Raw genomic sequence first — 20,370 nt, 5'->3', positions numbered from 1 at the left:
AAATAAGAGTCCATCCACACCACTTTTTAAGGAATGCCACGAATGAGACAAATTTGAATTGTGTTATGAGTGGCTTACCAGGTGCTCACAGCAGGATTGCTAACACTTCTAGGAAGGACCTATTACACAAACTGAGGGTTAGAGGGGTATTATACTGGGGGCATAATGCTCATTCTAGCAATGTCAGATGATATCAGTTGGTGAGAATACAGACCTAACAATACCAATGTCATAGAGTAACTCCACATGACTTATGCCTGACCTCGGACTTAATCCCTAAACTTAGCCAACAAATGTCAGCACTTTGTTGTAGAAGGACTAGATGGATGGTCTGCTATACAATAGCAAAGCCACCATCTCTGAGAAAAATAACTCAAAGCAGAGTCATGGTGGATGAATAATCATCTTCATGTACAAAGAATGGTCCTTAATTACATGGAAAGATCTGCAAAAATGATAACAAAATGACTAGATTAAATTAAAAAGACGGTAAGCTTGGTGATCTTGGTAGTTTTGAAGACAAGACATAATCCTTTTAATTGTGCTTTTTTTTGGAGGGAGGAAGGCAGGGCAATTGGGGCTGACTTGTCCAAGGTCACATGGCTAGTAAGTGTTAAGTGTCTGGGGCCAGATTTGAACTCAGGTCCTCCTGACTCCAGGGCCAGTGCTCTGTTCACTGTGCCACCTAGCTGCCCCTAATTGTGCTTTTTTTTTTTTTTAAGCCCATTCACATTTTTTCTCCATTTGGCCAACACTGATCTTATGAACTTGAAAGCAAAGAATCTGTTTTCTTTCTGTGTTGTCAGGCTCAGGTCAAATAACTTGATGGTTAAGTGGCTACCATAACTCGTTGAAGCAAAAGTCATTAAGAGACACACAGAATCTGAGCTAAACCTTATAAAAACAGTGGCTTTCTTCTTTTCCCCACATCTTCATCTCACTTCTTCCAGAAAGTCCAGGACATCAGCTAAAAAGAGTTTTAGGACACCATCTGCTCAATTTGCAAGTTTTCCAATGATTTTTAAAGAGCTTTGCACATGTAGTGAAAATGACTGATTTAAGTGCTCTTAGACTCTCAGCTTTGCAATTTCTATACTGTCAAGCCCCAGGAGTTGAGACTCGTGTTTGTTTGTTTTTTCACTTTTTCACTTGTGAAGTATGTCTCATATGGACAAGGTTATGGATGTGCACACTCAGTATCACTGTACAAGTGTGCCTCACAAGAAAAGGATTTTCTCTTTCTGGTGTTGTAAGAGCAGAGGTGTCAGATTTGAATTTCAGCACAAAATAGTTAAAATGCAAATGGGAAATGTTTAATAAAATGAATAAAAATACAACATAAAGTCAATTTATGATTTTCTAAGTCAACATGTGGCCAGCAAGGCACCACTGTTGCAGAACATGTAGGAAATACAGATTTTTCCTCTCCAAGTTTGCTCCCTTATAGCCACTGAGTGGCTGTTGCTGTTAATCAATCTTGCATTCCTTTAGGGAGGAAGTAGGGTGGTGGTAAGTCTGCACACCTGTGGTGGCACCCTCCCACACACAAATTCTTATGATCTATCAGAGACCATGCTAACAATGCTGAAGACACACCTTTTGCCATCCAGCTAATCTGGAATCCATTTAATTAGGGCAAATTTAAGGGGATTTTTACTGGAAAGGTGAAGGAGTCACTGTGACAATTTCAAACTCTTTAGCCCAATTTAAACAAAATATGATAGGCAAAAGAAAAACGTATCAATGAAAAAGTAAGGGTATTATAATTTTCAAATTATCTGGAGTTTTAAATCTGTTTTTATAAGTTCTTCCTTCAAACTAACAATATGATATACATCTAACAAAGAACTGAATTTTTGGACCTTCTTTTGCCTAATACTATTATCCTTTTAAGAAGCATAAAGGGGCAGCTAGCTAGGTGGTACAGTAAATAGAGCACCAGTCCTGGATTCAGGAAGATCTGAGTTCAAATTCAGCCTTAGACACTTGACACTTAAGTAGGTGTGTGCCTTGGGCAAGTCACTTAAACCCAATTGTCTTGCCCATTCCAAAAAAACAAAAACCAACCAAACAAACAAAAAGCAAAAGAAAAAATGTGGTATCATTTTATCAAGTTTCTCAGTATTTACCTATAGCAGTGATTTCTAACCTCAATTTTGGAACAGCTTGGTAATCTCAAGAGGTATCATAACGCTTTATCTCTCACATTTAAAAACTAATTTTAAAATGATTTTTTAAAGCAATTTTTTTAGGGGAGATAAAGAAGTGTGTGGTGAACAAAAAGAAAAATAGAGTACTGCAATTCAAAAAAGTTAGGGATTGTGTATCCTACTGAAATTATTACTAAATGAAAACTAAAAGTCACCACATGGCTGGCCCCTCACCCCCCCCCCCCCCCGCAAAAATAGCAGGAATTTCAATAGTGTTCACATTATTGGTTATGTAAATGGAATTCAATTCACAACAACATCCTAGGTTATGTTCACAGAAATATGTATTTTAAATATTTTATATGAAAAGTTTCTGATCCCATACTGCCAGAATCAAAAGTCCCATAGTTCCAAATGTAGTTTGTGCAACAAACAGGTTTTAATACCGTAATATCTTAACTCGTACCTGTGCACTGAACTTTATCAACACCATATACTGGTTTGGAGTAGAGTCTCTGATAATTTTCATGTGCTCAATGACTTCGTTAAAAGGAGCCACAAACTTCATGAGGTCATGGCTGGTCATTGTAGCTGGGACCGTGAGGACACATAGCATAGCGCTTCGTCGCACGTCTTCTTTTAAAGAGGTCATCTTACTAAAGAGACAACAATGAGACTGTCTTGAATAAAGGAGCCATGGTGAGTCTGGACAATGCCATTTTAAAGTCATGCTGAAATATAAAAAAGGGATGTCTCACTAATTGACTACTTATTTTATTATGAACATACACACTCAAAGGGCAAATGATCACTTCAAATTATTTGCACAGTTTAACAAGTTTTAAGGTTTCCGTATCATTTGCCCACTAGAAAATTTTAATCTCTTTAGTTAAAAAACAAGTTATATATTTGTACTGGGTAAATATTCATCACTTAAAAAAAATAAAATCGTCAACCACTGATTCATCCAGAAGCCCAGCTGTGGGATGAGAGGAGGAGGAGGAGGAGGAGGAGGAGGAGGGGGAAGAGGAAAGCAGAGTGTGAGAAGAAATTCAAAAGCATGAGAATATGCACATAATGCCTCTGCAGTTTTGAAGATAATGGAAATTATTACCCCAGTTATAACAAATGCAGTAGAGAACAAACCATCCTACATTTTAGTTAACCTTTGAAATGGTACAAATTCACTTTAGCTGCCATGAACCAATTTCTAAAAACTATTTACCAAAACAATTGTCACTGAAGAGTTGGCAGTTTCAAGCTTCTCTCAGTGGGGTCCTGACAGGCACCAGAACATCAAGTGTCATTCAATAGGCTACTTAGCCAGAAGGTTTTATTTCACACAGAGCCAACCCACTTCTTGATTCTTGTTTTTCAGGAAGACCCACACCTTTTGTTACTTTGTAATTAGGTCAGGAAGGCTGTGATATCCTCTGACCCTGAAGAAGGGTGTATCTACTCTGAGGTGAGGTTTTGCTTTGGGGCTCACTTATGGGAAGAGTTGTGTGATTAAGTCAGATGAGACCCTGGGAAGCCATTGAGCCCTCCCAGTTTTGAAAACCCAGATGTTGGTGCTTCTCTCTCTGGTAACTAACTAAGTATGTATGTAATGGTCAGACAGCTAGAAGCCCTGTCTGTTGATCTGTTGAACTGTGTTGTTTTCTCTGTCTGTATTTTTTGTCTGCTTGTAATTTCTGAAGTTCAGAGTGCTAACTTTTCCCCTGAACTAAGTGAATGAAACATATGCATGTTTAATTAAAGATTGTTGACCCCTTTAAAGTTGCTTTCCTTTAGTACAGCAGATCAAAGAACCTGTGCTAGCAGCCATTCTTGGTATGCTAGGGTGCTTGCTGTTATACCCCACCAGAGGAGGGAGTTGGAAAAGTAGATGAAATATTTATCAGCTAATTAACTTGTAGCAGCTTTGGCAAAAAGTCTGATGAGGGAAGAAGATAAAACTGCTTAAAAAGAGATTAGGGATTCTCTGTGAAATTCTATTATCAATGTTAATAATACTCTTCCCAAACATCTCCCTTCAAAATATCTACACCCACTATTACTTTATGGGCAGACTAATATTACCATTGGAAACTCTCTATTAAGAAAAAAAAAACATCAAGTCTATCCATCAAACCAACTCTAGTGTCATAAAACAAAGAACCATCGCAGACACAGCACTGAGGAAATGTTAACACTCTTAAGTTCCATCTCTGATCACTAGGGCCACCAGCCTAGAAACCAGGCCCCCATGTTATCCAAGTCTGCCTCAGAGAGGAAAAAAAGACTCCTTGGCACATGCTCCCACTTTTCCAATTCAGAAGGAAGAAGGCTTTTCTTACTTTGTTTTGTACAGGTGCATTATGCCATGAACTATTTCAACTGAAGGGTTTCCACTGAAGAATGAAATCTGGTCCGGAAGCTGCTTAGAGGGAGAATCTGGAGCAATTTCTTTACCATGATCTCCATTTCTACTTTTCTCAGGAGACGATGATGCCTCTGAAGACTTTCTTTCTTCCATTGTAGCTTTCATCTCATCTTTCACAAATCAAAAGTTTTGATAAACTTTATAAGGCTATAAACTGCATTAGGAGGTCAGTTATGCTCAAAGATTCCAATTTCACACAGGTCCAATCAGACTTTAATAGTATGACATATAACCTTCCTAAAGGATTTTTCGGTATTTAGTTAGATATGATTTTGAGGTTTCAAAGATCATATCTGGCAGAGAAAACTCAACATACTAAAATCCAAACAAATTCCCCAAATAATCAAAATGTGTATGCAAGAAAATGAACCTTAATTTCAAACTGTAATTTCTATTTGCCCCTTAAAAAATGAAATCAATACTTCTGATAACTTCTAACGATTTTACACTTTTCAGGATACACTTGTAAGCAGATATTTTATACATATGCTCAAGGCTAATGTTTGAAAAGCAGACTTACCAGTTTTGGTCATTTGAGTTTTAATACTGATCCAATTCCTCTGAATGGAGCAGGTCAGCAAAACAATGGGAATGGACAACAAATTCATTTGGACTGACTGCTGATTTGTCATTCAGCTATGAGGTAGTTCCTCTACAACTTTCAATAAAGGCAAACCTAATTTGTTAGGATTTGTTTAAAAAGTACTTGGGTAAGATTAAATTAGAACCTAAGAGATTGAAATAATAGGCTTACTGAACAAGTATGAAAGAATCATCCAGAAGCACAAAACAATCTAATAAATGATTCAAGACATTTGAAAAACTTACTTGGGTTAGACTTTATGGTTTCAATGATCATATCTGTCATTTCTCGCCGGCCAAGATGTTGGTGTATAATTGCTGCCTTCTCCACTGGTGCCTTTCCTTCTAAATGGACCTTAGCTGAAGCTAGTGTCTTTTCTTTGATTTCTTCATCAGACATTTCCCTAACTAAGAAAAACATAACTAATTAGCATCTCATAGTGACTGTCCAGATGGCAAAACAAACTCCTCCTCATGCCAATAAAAAAAAACAAGCAGATCTGAGGAATAGCACAGTCACTGTGTATCTTCTATACTATTAGAGAAGTTAGGAAATTACCTTTTCTTTTTCTTTACCAGCCTGGGACAAAGAGGGAGAGGGAGAAGAGGAAGGAATGAGAATTTAATTACCTATAAACATCTGTAGGTCTGTTTTAATGACATGAACTTCTAGAAGAAACCAGCCACACAGAATCCTTAAGGAGATTATACTGAGCCCCAAGTTAACATGTCAACTGATATAATTTTTTTAAGTTTTTCTTATAAATACTAAGGCCAAGGCTTGAATTTGTGATGTAAACCACCATTAAAAAATACTGTGTCCTAAAATAATATGGTTACAGTTTTCAAAGCACTAGCATATATATTAGCTCATGTGATCCTCAAAATAATCCGGTAAAAGGTAAGTGTTACCATGCTCAATCACAGGATCAAAGAACTGGAAGAGACCTTAGCTATCATGCAACACACTCTTATTTTACACGAAGAAACTGAGGCTCAGAGAGAATAAGCATTTTACCCATGTGCCATTCGGCTGTGAAATGAAAGAACTCTGAGCCAGAACCCCAGGCTACCAACTCCTCGCCCAAGTTCCTTCCACTATTTCACACTGCTTTGCTGGAGAAATGAAGACACTAAACTACATAAAACTAAAGCGAATGATGGGGGTAGTTCCTTCACTGACGATGATCACAACCTGCCTATGACTAGAGGTGTAACTCCTGTTCACATCCTGCCCTGAGTATGCTCTAAGTGCTGGAGGCCTTTCTTGATTTCTCCTGACATCTCAGAGATACCCGTGGACCATACACTATCCATCTGTAATTTCGCCAGTTCTTCCTAATACCTTTGTCAAGTGCTGCAACCTGCTCACAAACACAACGCGTTTGCTCCCCTTCCTTTGGAGTAATATTCATTTTTAATCCTTCAGAGACTATCATTCACCAGTCTTGCCCGTAACACCAGAACAATATTGGTATTAAAAATAAGTGCCTTTGTTTCAGGGAAAAATTTGGGGTCATTCAGAATCTTGGCATTTCCCAAATGTAGTCCACATTGCACTTTTCCTGCTTAAGTCTGGGCTCATCTCAGTAACACACTTGCAAAATCTGTCCAAGGGACCAGCACTACAGGCTGCCCATGCGAGGCACGCCAGGCTAGAAAGCCAGCATCCTTGTCCACTCAGTTTTTCTGTGCCAAACTTCTGGGGTTTTGGTCTCAATGCGTCCAGAAGAGAAGCATCCTTACCTAACCTCCCTGGGAAACCTCTGCTGGACTCTACATTGGATCTCCATGAGAACCTCAAACACCCAGCCCCCCTTAACTATTTCCTGTTATCCTGCATAGAGCTGGCTTGGCATACGTCTCCTCCCGCACACTGGGGAGCTCAGCCGGCCCAGCACACAGTAGTCACTTCATGTTTACTGACTCTCAGGCTCCACGCCCGTCTGCTCAGCCCTACCCCTCGAGCTCCTCCACCACCGTTAACTCCTCACCATCTGAAAGCCCTCCAAGACTTACTTAAAATATGCTTCCCCCCAAACCCTAAAAAGCCTGTACTTGGGGTGACAGACGCCCCATTGTGCGGAGGGGGGCGGCTGCCGCGGAGCCTGGGGGACGGAGGGGTCCAGCACTCGGGGCAGCTGATAAGAGCCCTTTCTTGGGGGGACGGAGGAGGGGGAGGGGAGGTCCTCCAGCTCTTGTTTGTGGGAGGAGCCTAGAGAGGACGCACTACCCCGGAGCCCAGGGCGGGGGAGGGGGGTAGTGCGACCGAGAGAAGCTGGGGGGCGGGGGGCAGCCCTGGGGGCCTCCTCCTCCTCTCAGGGTAGAGACCGGTGGGATCTCGCCTGTCTCCTACAACCCCTCCCCCGTCAGGCCGGCAGCCCCAGGCTCACTCCCTCCCCCTGTCAGGAACCCCCTCCCCCCCACCAAGTCAGAACGGTAGGGTCCCCCTCCCCGGTCAGGACCCCCTTCCCCCCCCACTCAGGGCAGGAACTCCACCCCCAACCCCTGCGGCGCCGCTCCACGTCCGGGCCGGGGGCACTCACCAGCGGCCGCGCTGAAGCCGAAGCCGGCGGGCAGGGGCGAGTGGTCCGCGAGCTCCAGTCGGATCACAACCAGTGACACACTCATAGGGCGGGCAGGCGCAGCCCGGCGCGGGCCCCGACGGGCCCAGGCGGGGACGGGACGGGCCGGGCCGGGGGCGACGATGCGGGCCCCTTCCCGGACGGTTGGGGAAGGGCACAGACGCTGGCCGCCGGACTGGCCCGGGAAGGCCGCCGCCACCGCCGCACGGGCGGGCGGGCGGGCTGGCGGCCTGGCGGGGCCCCAGCTGCCGCTGCTGACACCACCGGCCCCGCGCTGCCTCCGGCGCTCGCTTCACCTCAGAAGCCCGACGGGAAGCGAGCGGCGGAGAGAGCCCGCCACTTCCGCCTCCCGGCCGCCGTCCGCTTGTCACTGGAGTGCTAGTGCCACGTGACGGGGGCGGGGCGGGGCCTGGAGCGGAGTAGAGGGGAGGGGCGGTCACATGAGCCGAACGCTCGAAGAAGGTGAGCACGCTCTCACGCTCTGCTCTGTCCTCCGCTCCCTCTACCCTCCCCTTCAGCTCCTGAGAAGTCCCCCTCCTCCAGCCTCCCTCCCTCTTGCGAGCTTGGGAATCATGGGGTGCGCGCCTACGGGCAGCTGTTAGAGGCGTTAGGGGACCGGACTAGAGAGGGCAGGGTTAGAGCAGAGAGAGGCGTGGCCAGAGGAGGGCGGGGCCAAAAGGGGAGTAAGGTGGGGTTCTGCTTGGGGCTTTCTAACTAGCCCCCGCCTTTTCCCTCTCTGCCAGGTGAGGGCGTGGTCCTGGCTGCTTTCCCAGACCTCAGGTGGCCCAGTACAAAGAAAGTTGGTTTCAGAGTCCTACGACTTGGGTTCAAACCCTGCCTCCTCCTGTGACCCTGAGCACCGCTGTCTCCTCCCTGGGCCTCAGTTTCCTCACCCGCAAAATGGGAATAATAATCTTTTTTTTTTTGCCTTTTGGAGGGCAATTGAGGTTAAGTGACTTGCCCAAGGTCTCATGGCTAGGCTGCATTTGAACTCCAGTCCTCCTGATTCCAGGGCTGGTGTTCTATTCACTGTGCCACCTAGCCTCCCCTAGGGGATAATAATCTTAATGCCTCCAGGCTGCTTCCCAGGGCTGTGTCCTGGGGCCACAGTAATGATAGGAGTTGACATTCATGTAGCAGGGAGGTGACATTCTTATGGGGAACAGGGGATACTGGGAAGTAAACCACTGGGTTATTTCTGGAGGAAGAGCGCTGGGCAAAGGCTGGAATCAGGAGAAGGCAGCCTCTGAGCTGAGCCTGGGAGCCTTGCAGGCGAGGGGGGGAGGGACCAGCATGTGCAAAAGTGTGGAGGTGGGGAGGGACCAGCATGTGTAGAGGCTCGGAGGTGGGGACCAGCATGTGCAGAGGTGTGCAGGTGGGGACCAGCATGTGCAGAGGCGCACGGGTGGGGACCAGCATGTGCAAAGGTGTGGAAGTGGGGAGGAACCAGCATGTGCAGAGGCGCACAGGTGGGGACCAGCATGTGCAGAGGTGCGGAGGTGGAGAGGGACCAGCATGTGCAGAGGCGCGGAGGTGGGGACCAGCATATGCAGAGGCGCGCAGGTGGGGACCAGCATGTGCAGAGGTGTGGAGGTGGAGAGGGACCAGCATGTGCAGAGGCACGGAGGTGGGGACCAGCATGTGCAGAGGTGTGCAGGTGGGGACCAGCATGTGCAGAGGTGCGCAGGTGGGGGTGTTATGCTTGGAGACATGAGGCAGGGAGGCAACTAAGAGACTCCCGGAGGAGGTGAGAGGTGAGGGCCGGGAGTCAGACCCCACATGGTGGTGGTGAGGACAGAGTCCGGGGAAGTTTGGAAGGCAGTGGGACCCTCCACAGCAGATGTGGAGGGGTCAGGCCCTATGCGCTCTCCAGCCTGTCATCTTTGAGACTTACAATGTCGCCGTTATCCCCATTTTACTGCTGTGAAGACCGAGGCTGGGGACTCAGAAGCGGTTGACCCATGGCTGTAGAGCTGACAATTGTCACATCCGGGATTTGAACCCAGGTCTTCTGACTCAAAATACAGTGCCCTTTCCAAGCCTTGGAGTTGGCATGAATGCAAAGACAAGGCTGGAGAGAGCACTGTTCCCAGGATGGCCTGAGAAGCCCTAAATTACCTGCCCGAGGTCCCACAGCTGGTGCCAGAGCCAGGGTCAGGCTCTCCTGCCTTCCTGCCCCACCGAGCATTGAATGGCCATGGCATGTTTTATCCAAGAAGAGTTTTGTCAAAATGTCCCTCCAGTAGGAGAAGCCAGGATAACAGAGTTTTCCTCTGTCAACTAATCTGGGCACAGAGGTAATTTCTAGTTTTAGAAGGTTAGGCCAGGTCCTGGTGGGTTCTGCTGACCTGGGAGACTAAATGTGGGTCACCTGGGACCAACCTAGCCCCGTATAGATAAGCCATATAGAGAGGCCAACCAGTCCTTGTGTGACACTAAGTACATCACTTCTCTCCAGCCTCAGTTTCCTTTTCTGTCAAACAGGGATAATAAGTGGGATGGCTTTATCTTTTTTACTCTCCCCACTAAAGTGGGGAGGAATTCTAGTCTGTGTTAGGTAGGGAGAGTCCGCTTTGTGTATACAAGTAAGTCAGTTCATTGCAATCCACCCTTCATGGATCCAATCTTGACACAATCAACAAACCTTTATTAAAAGCTAGCCTGCAAGCTGGCTATCTCAGGCATGTCAAGCTCAATGTGTCCCAGACACTTCTCTGTCTTTCCCCTCCAGCCCATTGCTTTTCCAGACTTTGCTGATAGTACTTAGGGCACCATCTTCCTTTCAATACCCAGACTCAGAGCCATCCTCGACTGCTCACTCTCACCTGCATATCCAGACACCTGCCCATCGCTTGTCATTTTCCCTCATTTACATCCCCTTGTCTTCACTCACCCAGCCACCATATTGGATGGCAGAGTATACTGGGGTCACTAGGTGTGAATAGACTAAGGCAGGTTATGAAGAGCTTTGAACACCAACCAGGATTTTCCTTTGTTTGATCTGGAGGTAATAGGGAGCTGGGACCATCTCCAGTCATCCTGATTTATATCTTCCCACTGGACCCAGAAGGCTCGAGGGCAGAAGATGAGGCTGGTATCCTTGTATAACCCAGACTCACTTAAATCCAATTTACTTGCACGTCATGGCCTCACCTTTCGGATGCCATGGTCCTCTTCTAGAATGAAAGACAAAAAGCAACAATAGGGAGGCTCAAACAAAAGGCTGAAGTGGTCAGACCTGTACTTAAGGCAGATACGCTTGACAGCAGAGTAGCAGATGGACCGTAGTGGGGAGAGACTTGAGGTAGGAAAATCAACCAACAGCTTTTACAGTAGTCCGCATGAAAGGTAATGAGGACACGTGCCCGGGTAATAGCAATGTCAGAGGGGAGTTGGATATGCCAGCGAAGCTACAAAAGGTAGAATGAGTAAGATTGGGACATGGTGAGTTGTTGGGGATGGCATCTAGCTTACCAGTCTGGGTGCCTGGGAAGAGGATGGTACCTTTGACAGTAACGGGGAAGTCAGGAAGAGGGGAGGGTTTGGGGAAAAGATACCGAGGTCAGTTTTGGGTGTCTACGGGACATTCGGCTCAAGATGTCCAATGGGCAGTTGGAGAATTGTGTCCGGAGGTTAAGGGAGAAGGCAGGACTGGATAAATGTGAAAGTAATTTTCATTGAACTTTGTGATTGAGTCTATGAGCTGATGAGAGCACCGAGTGAGATAATCTAGAGGGAGAAGAGGAGAAGGTGTAGGATGGACCCTCCTAGGCCATCCATGGTGAGGGAGGTGACTGATGAAGAGCCAGTAAAGGGGGGCTGAGAAAGGAGGGAAACCAGAAGAGAGTGATATACCAAAGACCTAGAGACGGAAAGGAGAAGGAAGAGTAGTGTCAAAGGATGAGGAGAGGTCCAGAATGGCCCCCCTTCCTGGGAGACAGGAGTGAAGGGGAGAGAGTGGGGAAAGGCATCTGAGGGATGTGAAATGATGAGGTGGAGGGGAAAAGAGGGAGCTCTCCACTAATGGCCTGTTTTTTCAGTGGGAGGCAAGGTTCTCAATGGAGAAGGGGGAGAAGGGGGAGCCATGGGAGGCTGGAGAAGGGATAGGCAGGTTTTGAAAAGCTGCCATGGTGAGCGGATAAGGAATTGGTTAGGGAAGTGTTGCTGGAGTGAGGGACCAGGTGAGATTATATAACATTCATTTGAAGTAGACCCCATCAGCATGGTTCGGGATTTTCTTCAGCTTCCTTTGGCACACAAGAGTAGGAGCAAAGATATTGGCTTGTAGGAGTGTCAGGAGGAGGCTTGGCAGGTCAAGAGTGAAGACATTGGCTAGTGGGAGTGCCAGGCAGAAGCTTGGCAGGACAAGATCGCCCATTCATAAGGGAGCAAGGGACTCAAGAGAAGAAGACAATGGCCAGTTGGACTGGCTCATCAAAGGAGTCAAGATGAGAGAGGAAAGTGTAGCTAGGGTGGGGGTTAGATGGCTTAGAAAAAACCAAGGGGTTTAGGGTGAGAATGAAGGACAGGGGGACATCATGCAAGGCACAGGGAGGGGAGAGGTGGAATTGTTTTGTACATACTTACATCATCATGTTGTCACATGTGATAGACTGTAAACTCCTTGAGGACAGGCATTTTCTGTATCCCTAGAACTTAGCCATAGTAGGCACTATATAAATGTTAGCTAGCATATATTATATATGATATAGATAACAGTAACTTTTATGTAGCTTTTATTAATTATTATTGATTGATTGGTTAAGAAAATAATGCATTCCTTTTCATTCCTTTTTCCCTTTCTGCCTCCTTTGTATTTCAAAACAAAAATGAAACAGTCTCCGTCCTCAAGAAACTTACATTCTACTGAGAGAATGTAAATGAATAAATAGAAACTGTATGCAAAGTAAACTGAACAGGTAAGAGTCAGATCTTGTTATCACCATTTCACAAGAAGTAAACTGAGGCACAAAGTCAATAAAGTCAGTCCACAAGTATTAAGCCTGTGCTAGGCACTGTTAAATCTGGGTATTTAAAGAAAGGCTAAAGCAGTCTCTGCCCTTAAGGGACACCCAGGATATAGACGGGGTGGATGGACCAGAGGGGAAGACCCTAGCAGCCTCCTGCAGACAGTGGAATTTGAGTTGAATCTTGAAGAAAGCCTGGGGGTGGAGCCCAGTAGGGAGAAGCATTAGCTCCAGATGGATGATCATCTGGTCCCTTGGGACTTGGGGGAAGAATCTGAGTAACTGCTGGAAGGACACCCTATGTCTGACTTGCATCTTCTCATCAATGTGGCGGCAGCCAAACCACGACAGGTGAATGTACTTCTCTCCCTTTGTTCTCTTGAAGAACTCAGGTCTCTCCATGGGGTTCACAAGGCTTTTTCGATGCTCTCCCGTCCCGTGGGCCTGGAGATCTGCACACATGAAGCCCGCCCAGATCTGGGCCCAGCCCCCGCCTCGATGGAAACACTCCTACAAAGCTGTGATATTTGACATGGGTGGGGTGCTCATTCCCTCCCCGTCCTCAGTGGCTGCAGGTGAGCTCTCTGAGGTCACGTCTCCTTCCAGGACCCTGGAAGGCAGGTTGAGTTCCAGCCATTGGAAGGGAGCTGCCAAGGCCATTGTCTTTTGATAGAGGTGTCTGAGGCCAGATTTGAACTCAGGTCCTCCTGACTCCAGGGCTGCTGCTCTATCCCCTGCAGTGGGGTACTGTGGAAAGACAGCAGGGTCTGGGCGTTAGGCTCCATCCCCTGCCGCCTGCCTGCATGCAGATCTTCCGCAGGTCCATTCTCCTGGCCGGACTCCTCTTTACCCATCCAACAAATAGGTCCACCCTAACAGGCATCTAGCTGTAAAAGCTAGGATCCTAGAAGGGTGTACTTGACTCCAAAGCCCCAGGGGCCTATTAAAAATAATAATAATAACAATAATAACAGTAGTAGCTTACATTTATGGGGCACCTACTGTATGTCAGACACTGTGTTAAGTGCTTTACGATTATCTCACCAGGACCCTGGGAGGGAGGTGCTATTATCATCCCCATTTCACAGATGAGGAAACAGAGGCAGACAGAGATGAAATGACTTGCCCAGGGTCACAAAGCTAGCAAATGTCTGAAGCTGAATTTGAACTCAGGTCTTCCTGGCCTCAGGCCCAGTGCTCTTCTATACCAGTAGCTAGCTGCCTTGGAGCACTATTTAATGAAATGTTTGCTGTGAAAAAGCAACCTTTAAGGACTGTTTTTGTAACCCCTACCCCCTCCTGGTTTTATTTTGTTTGTTTTTGAAGTCTAAGCCAGTGATATCGTTGGTATGGGGAGCTAGTGAGGCAGAAACTCTCTCCTCCTATATAGACAGATTGCTTTTCTGTAGCTTAAAGCCCTGAGAAATCAGGCATTGTGCATTCATGAAGTGACTGTCATGTATGTGGCACTGGGCTCAGTGACTTGTGGGGGGCAGTTTGAGCCATTCTGCATCAGAGGCGGCACTCGAACCCTGGCCTTCCTCACACAGTGCCTGGCACACGCACTAAGCACATAACCAGCGCTCCTTGCCAGATGGAGTGATTCCCTCATCCCCTACTGCAGGGCACCCCTCTCAATGCATTGTGGCCGACTGGCAGAGGGAAAAACCCCAGAGAAGAGTAAAAGAACCTGGTGCATTTGAGGAAAGGGGTGTGAGGATAGCCACAGCAGCGAACGCCGCTGTTCAGAGGGTGCCCAGGGTGGGCTTCTGGTGTCCAGCCTTAAGGATCCCTCTGAAGGAGGCACCTTTGGGAGGGACCTGCTCTGGGGAGACTTAGGGTGGACACCATGTTCTTTAATGGACCGGCAGCCTCCGTGCTTCCAGAGGGAGCACCTGACTTTTAGGGGGTGGGGGCATCTGGTCCCCTTTATTCTTCACCTCCCCCCATAAAGGCATGGGGGGCGGTGTTAATACTCATGGAACCTTGGAGTGGGAATGGACCCTAGAGGCCTTCCAGTACAACCTCCTCATTTTGGAAACTGAGGCCCCAAGAGGTCACAGAACCTTCCCACAGTTACACGGGCTGAGTCAGGATTCAAACCCAGGTCCTCTGATACCGAGCTTGGCGTTCTTTCTAGTGCTCTACTGGGCCTCCTGTTTTTGGGGTGAGGGAAACCGTCAAGAATGGCAAACCAAGAGACGTAAAAAGAGACAGATGGGTAGAGAAAAAGCTTCAGATTTGGAATCAGAGGGTCTGAGGTCACTTGTGTGACCTTGGGCAAGTCACTTCCCCTCCAGGGGTAGGTTGAGATGGCACCTCTAGCTTGAAATCCAATGACTGCTACAGAAAATGGAAAATAATGCAGATAGGAACACGTAGACTGAGGAAGAATGAGCAGACCTTGGCTAGAGCCTCTCAGAATGTCCCCATGACCATCAGGTTTGCTGAGGCCCTGGACTCAGTTACCGTCTGCTGTTGTCCTTATTGTCAAGTTGTTTAAACGAAGAGGTTCCCCACCCTGCTTTAGACAGTCATTCCTGGAGGCTTCTAGGATCTGAGGCTGAAGGGCATGTATCAGGGGGCCCAGCGGCGTGCTGGGGGACCTTTAGGGCTCACCCACTGACTCATTAGATGAAAAGCCTCTGGGCCAGTCACTGTCCCTGTCTGTAGTTTCCTCACCAGGTGTCCCAGGTGTCTATGAATGTAACAGAGCTTAGCGGCCTTGTCCCTGACCGTCTCTGTGAGGGTCCTGTGGGAAGCAGGTACTAGGCAGGCATGAGGCTTCAGTGGGAACCCCGGCTTCCCTGGAATGCCTGGCCAAGGCTGCTCTGCCGCTGCTTCAGGGAGAGCCACAGAGCTGGATGTCCCTGACGTTTTTGACTGTGGTTGCTCTTCTGCTTTCTCTAGCGTGGGAGGTGCAGAATCGCATCCCTTCCGGAATGATCATCAAGGCCCTTGTCACTGGTGGGGAAAAGGGGCCCTGGAAGAGATTCATGAGAGGAGAGATGGCAGTGCAGGAATTTTTGCAGGAATTTGGGACACAGTGCTCCGAGATGGTGAGTGAGGGGAGTGAATTTTCCCCACGGCGCTTGTTTCCATAGGGGACTGCTGTGCTCACTCATTAAACTGCCTTAAATCCAACTTTATCAACAGCATAGTGTGGTAGAGGGTTGAATTTGGAATTGGGGGGCCTGGGTTCAAATTCTGCTGCTTTTTACTCCCAGTGTCATGACAACCTTTTCAGGGCTTGTTTCCTCATCTCTACCATGAGGATATCAGATGACATCCATCATTCTCAACCTTTTTGGTCTCAGGATCCCTTTATACACTTAAAAATGATAGAAAACCCTCTCTTCCCACCCAGAGAGTGAGTGTATGTGAGTCACATTCATCAATATTTGCTTATTTGAATTTGAAATAGTCTTAGTATTATTATTATTACATTTTAGTATTTTTATGAAAATAATTTGGGATTATGGGCCTCCTGAAAGGGTCTAAGATACCTCTAGCAGTCCGTGGAACACATTTTGTAAAAGGAAGAGGGAGTAAACTTTATATATCACCTGGTTTCATCCTCACAACAAGCCTGGGAGGTCAGGGCTACTATTATCCCCATTTTTCAGTTGATGTAACTGAGGTAAACAGAGGTAAAGTGATTTGCCCAGGGTCACAGGTCTGGAAAGTGTTGGAGGTTGGATTTGAATTCAGATCTTCCTGACTCCAGACCCCTGATCTCCTGCATCATCCACTGGACTAAGTGGTCTCTAACGCCCCTTACAACTCTAAAACCACAATCTGCCAAAAACCTAGTTTCAGTGAATTGCCTGTCGCCCCGGTTTGTGTGGTGCTGGACCTGGAGTCAGAGGAATGGAATTCAAATCCTGCTTCTGCTTTTTACTACTTGTGTGACCTTGGGCAAGTCACTCCCTCTCTGGGCTTCACTAACCTGGAAAATGAAGGATTTGCCTAAAGCACACATTTAGACATGTGAACCTGTCACTTTTCACAGAAAAGCAAATCCAAATAAATATTCTTTACTAACAACCCACTAGCGATTATTGGCCTTAGGCCCAAGGCCTATCTGCATGGCTAGTTAATCCAAAATGCATTAAAATCAACTCATCTGTCAACATGCAGTTGTTAAGATATCAGGGATCCGAGTTCAAAGAACAGAACAATCCTTCCTCACAATGAGCCAACAGTCTAATGGGACCAAGAACACACAAATACATGCAGCATGAAGCCTGAGTGAAGCCCTGCAAATCTCTCCTCTCTCCTTCTTTCCTCCCTGTCTCTGTCTCTCTCCCTCTCTCCTTCCTTCCCTCTTTCTTTTCTCTTCCCCTTTTGTCTCCCCCTCCTTTCTCTCTTTTTCTCTCTGTCCCTCTCTTCTTTTCTCTCTTTCCCTCTCCTTTTCTCTCTCTCTCCATACACACACACACACACACACACACATACACACACGTTTGGACCCTTATATTTGGGGGATATGGAAAGATGGCTTGTGCTGCATCTTCAAGAAAGAGAGGGGCTCTGAGGCAGGGTAAGACAAGAGGGCATTCCAGGCACAAGGGAGGGCTGTGCGTCGTGGGTGATCTGTTTGGCTGGGTCAAAGATGGCAGGAAGGGGAGTAACTATCCAACGAGCCTGCAAAGGATTTTAAAAGCTAAATAGAGGAGTTTGCCTTTGGTCCTAGAGTGGACTGAGGAGGGCCACCACATGGCTAGATCAGTACCTGAGATAGACCAGCCTGGGAGCAGCACACAGGATGGACTGGAGGCAGGAGTCTGCGTTGGAGGATGTTTCAGGATTCTCAGCAAGAAGTGATGAGAACCTGGATTAGGGTTGAGAGCCATTGGGAGGGAGAGAGGGTCAGACGTGAGAGATGGATTATGGAGATAGAGAAACGGCAGCAGAGTGGAGGCTTGAGGGGAGGGAGAGTGGGGAGGTCAGGGTGATGCTGGGAATGAGTCTGGGAGGCTGGAGGGTGCTGCTGGGTCCAGGGGGAGAAGAGGAGGCCCAGGATGAGGAGACCACTCACAGCTCTGGGGTGTGGTGTGGATGTGAAAGCCACCAGAGCCGACGTTTCTTTGAGGAGAACCAGTAATATTAAGGCATAGGCATCCAAGTGTTCAGAGCAAGCCCTTTACTTGTCATAGGCCTTTGGTGGAAATGGCTCTGTTTTTGGGACTCCTTTTGTCCCATCTCCTGTTCCCTTCCAGCCCCAGTTCTCCCATTGGTCTGGTGAGGGAATGTGCCAGTGTGGAGGGGAATCTGTACTACCAATTGTCCTCCATGGACTTCAGCTCCTGAGAGCTGACATGCCCTTTGTGTTGGCAAGGGTTTGCCCACTATATAGTGTCGGCACTAGACAGATAGATAGAAATGTAGATACAACTACGTATGTACGTGTGGTATCAGTATTAGGTATATATGTATATATATATATAAAATCACATCTGTCTGTCTGTCTGTCCTTCCGTCTGTCTGTCTGTCCGTCTATCTATCTATCTGTCTATCTATCTATCTATCTATCTATCTATCTATCTATCATCTATCCATCCGTCCATCTATCCATCCGTCTATCTGTCTGTCTGTCTATCTATCTATCTATCTATCTATCTATCTATCTATCTATCTATCTATCTATCTATCTATCTATCTATCTAATCTATCTATCCTGTCTGTCTGTCTGTTTATCCATCTATCTATCTACCTACCTACCCACCTACCTTTCTATCTATCTCTATATCACAAGAAACTTCATCCCCACTTTACAGATGAAGAAACTCCAGCTCAGGGAGAATACTAGAATTTGCACTCAGGTCTCACCAGCCTCCCAGAGTCACACTGTCCATTCCTCCCCCACTGCCTCCTGACATCAGAGCCTTTCAGCACGCTGTAAATTTCCATCTATCGAGAAGTCAAACAGTGAGAGAACTCCAACGAGCTGAACCTTCTTCTCTAAATTCCTCACACAATTTTTGTGGAGAGCAGAGACCTGCGCAGGAAAGCAGCTGACAGCAGGAATTTTAAAAATAAAGCTCCTTCCAGATTGCAGCAGCCCAGACTTAGCCCAGGCTCCCGCCTTCCCCCATCTGCAGCTGGGCTGTGATGCTGATCATAAAGAGCTTTAGAAAAATTAAACTGTGGCTGTTGGCCCTGCAGTTTCTGAGTTGAATGTATTTTTTTTGGATGAGACCTGTGATTTTATTAGCGTAGGGAGCACTCAGGAGGCAGCCCCCTGCTCAGTGCAGACCCTCACCTTCTCTGTGACATGGGTTCTTAAAGAGCCCCCCAGGGCCCTGAGTGGTTCAGTGACTGACCCAGGGTCACCCAGCAGGAGGGAAATCTGAACTGGAGTGTTTTCTGTTGTCTTCTAATTTTTTGCTTTTTTTTTTTTTTGAGTGGGGAAAGAAGGGCAATTGGGGTTAAGAGACTTGCCCAAGGTCACACAGCTAGTAAGTGTTAAGTGTCTGAGGTCAGATTTGAGTTCAGGCTGTCTTCTAATTTTTGAAACTTGGTCATACATGTATTAGGAAAAGAACTCCTATACCTTAAGGCCACATGTGGTCCTCTAGGCTCTTAAGAGTGGCCCTTTGCCTGAATCCAGGCTTCACAGAACTAATCCCCTTCATAAAAGGATTTGTCCTGTAAAACTTGGACTTGGTCAAAAGGCCACACCCAAGGACCTAGAAGGCCACATGTGGCCTCAAGGCTGCAGGTTCTCTACCCCTGCCCTATTCTATTTGGTAAAACTGAATACCTTCTTCCCCAGCCATTCAGAATAAATAGGAGTTTACAAGTAACTGCACTGCACAATTCAGGCAGAGTCCTGAGTGGGATGATCCCCTTGGGTAGCTGTAGTTGTCCTAGGCTGTGGCCACCAGGTATTAATGGTCAGGAGCCAGGGAAGCCTTTTCCTGGACTGGGGAGACTTTTTGCTGTCCTGCTGCTGCTGATTGCTGGGTTGGTTTTTTTTTTTTTTATCTCATTATTTTTTAGATCAAGTCACCAGTGCCAGTTGACTCATTTTTTTCTCTGCTGACCAGTGGACAAGTTGCGAAGCAGTTTTCGGTGATGACAGAAGCAATAAATCGAATCCGGGCAGAAGGCCTGAAGACTGCAGTTCTTAGTAATAATTTTTATCTCCCCAATGGGGAGAGCTTTTTGCCCCTGGACCGGAAACAATTTGATGTGGTAAGGCTGCGGGAATTAAAAATAGTGTAGAAAGTGGAGCCCTCCTTCCCCCTTCTCTCAGAGCCCTGAAACACCTCATTCTGGCAGGCCTTGGATGGAGGCCGTGCTTCCTGACAGAGGAGCTCAGCCAAGGCAAAGCCTTGACAAAGTCGGTGTACTCTCCCCAAGGTCAAACACTAGAGGATTTGATAACTGAGCATGGGCCTCAGGGAGTGACTAGAGAGGCCTCATCTCTGGAAACTAGCTGCAGTGAGGCTCCACTCTGGCCTTCAGATTGTCAGACCCTACCCCTCCCACAGGAGCCCTGGTCCCATCAGCCCCCGCCCCCATGGGAGCCCTGGCCCCATCAGCCCCCACTCCCCCATGGGAGCCCTGGCCCCATCAGCCCCCACTCCCCCATGGGAGCCCTGGCCCCATCAGCCCCCACTCCCCCATGAAGCCCTGGGCCCATCAGCCCCCAT

At 47.1% G+C, this 20,370-nt stretch overlaps 2 protein-coding genes across 4 annotated transcripts in view; one reads left to right on the top strand and one right to left on the bottom strand.

Annotated features, from left to right (window-relative positions):
• The window catches only part of BRAP (BRCA1 associated protein), a 28,522-nt gene extending 20,662 nt beyond the window's left edge, over nucleotides 1–7,860 (bottom strand). Inside the window, exons 1-4 of one of the 2 annotated variants that reach the window (XM_069081420.1) lie at nucleotides 7,704–7,860; nucleotides 5,404–5,565; nucleotides 4,490–4,685; nucleotides 2,617–2,881 (exon numbers count right to left, since the gene is read on the bottom strand). In XM_069081420.1, coding sequence (XP_068937521.1) covers nucleotides 2,617–2,881; nucleotides 4,490–4,685; nucleotides 5,404–5,565; nucleotides 7,704–7,788 — 708 coding nt within the window. In that variant the 5' untranslated portion in view covers nucleotides 7,789–7,860. The remainder of the gene's footprint in view (nucleotides 1–2,616; nucleotides 2,882–4,489; nucleotides 4,686–5,403; nucleotides 5,566–7,703) is intronic. The other variant, XM_069081421.1, reaches the window with a different exon arrangement.
• A 278-nt stretch (nucleotides 7,861–8,138) lies between these two features.
• The window catches only part of ACAD10 (acyl-CoA dehydrogenase family member 10), a 52,219-nt gene continuing 39,987 nt past the window's right edge, over nucleotides 8,139–20,370 (top strand). For both annotated transcript variants that reach the window (XM_069081418.1, XM_069081419.1), the window contains exons 1-5: nucleotides 8,139–8,204; nucleotides 12,581–12,661; nucleotides 13,095–13,284; nucleotides 15,620–15,768; nucleotides 19,715–19,909. In XM_069081418.1, the coding sequence (XP_068937519.1) occupies nucleotides 13,110–13,284; nucleotides 15,620–15,768; nucleotides 19,715–19,909 (519 nt within the window). In that variant the 5' untranslated portion in view covers nucleotides 8,139–8,204; nucleotides 12,581–12,661; nucleotides 13,095–13,109. The remainder of the gene's footprint in view (nucleotides 8,205–12,580; nucleotides 12,662–13,094; nucleotides 13,285–15,619; nucleotides 15,769–19,714; nucleotides 19,910–20,370) is intronic.

The sequence above is a fragment of the Petaurus breviceps genome, unplaced genomic scaffold (genome assembly GCF_028583685.1).
Source record: "Petaurus breviceps papuanus isolate PSGF00001 unplaced genomic scaffold, PetGlider_PUasm1.0 99, whole genome shotgun sequence".
NCBI classification, from domain to species: domain Eukaryota; kingdom Metazoa; phylum Chordata; class Mammalia; order Diprotodontia; family Petauridae; genus Petaurus; species Petaurus breviceps.
Note: the sequence above shows the minus strand (reverse complement) of the source record. Positions and strands in the feature narration are given on the sequence as shown.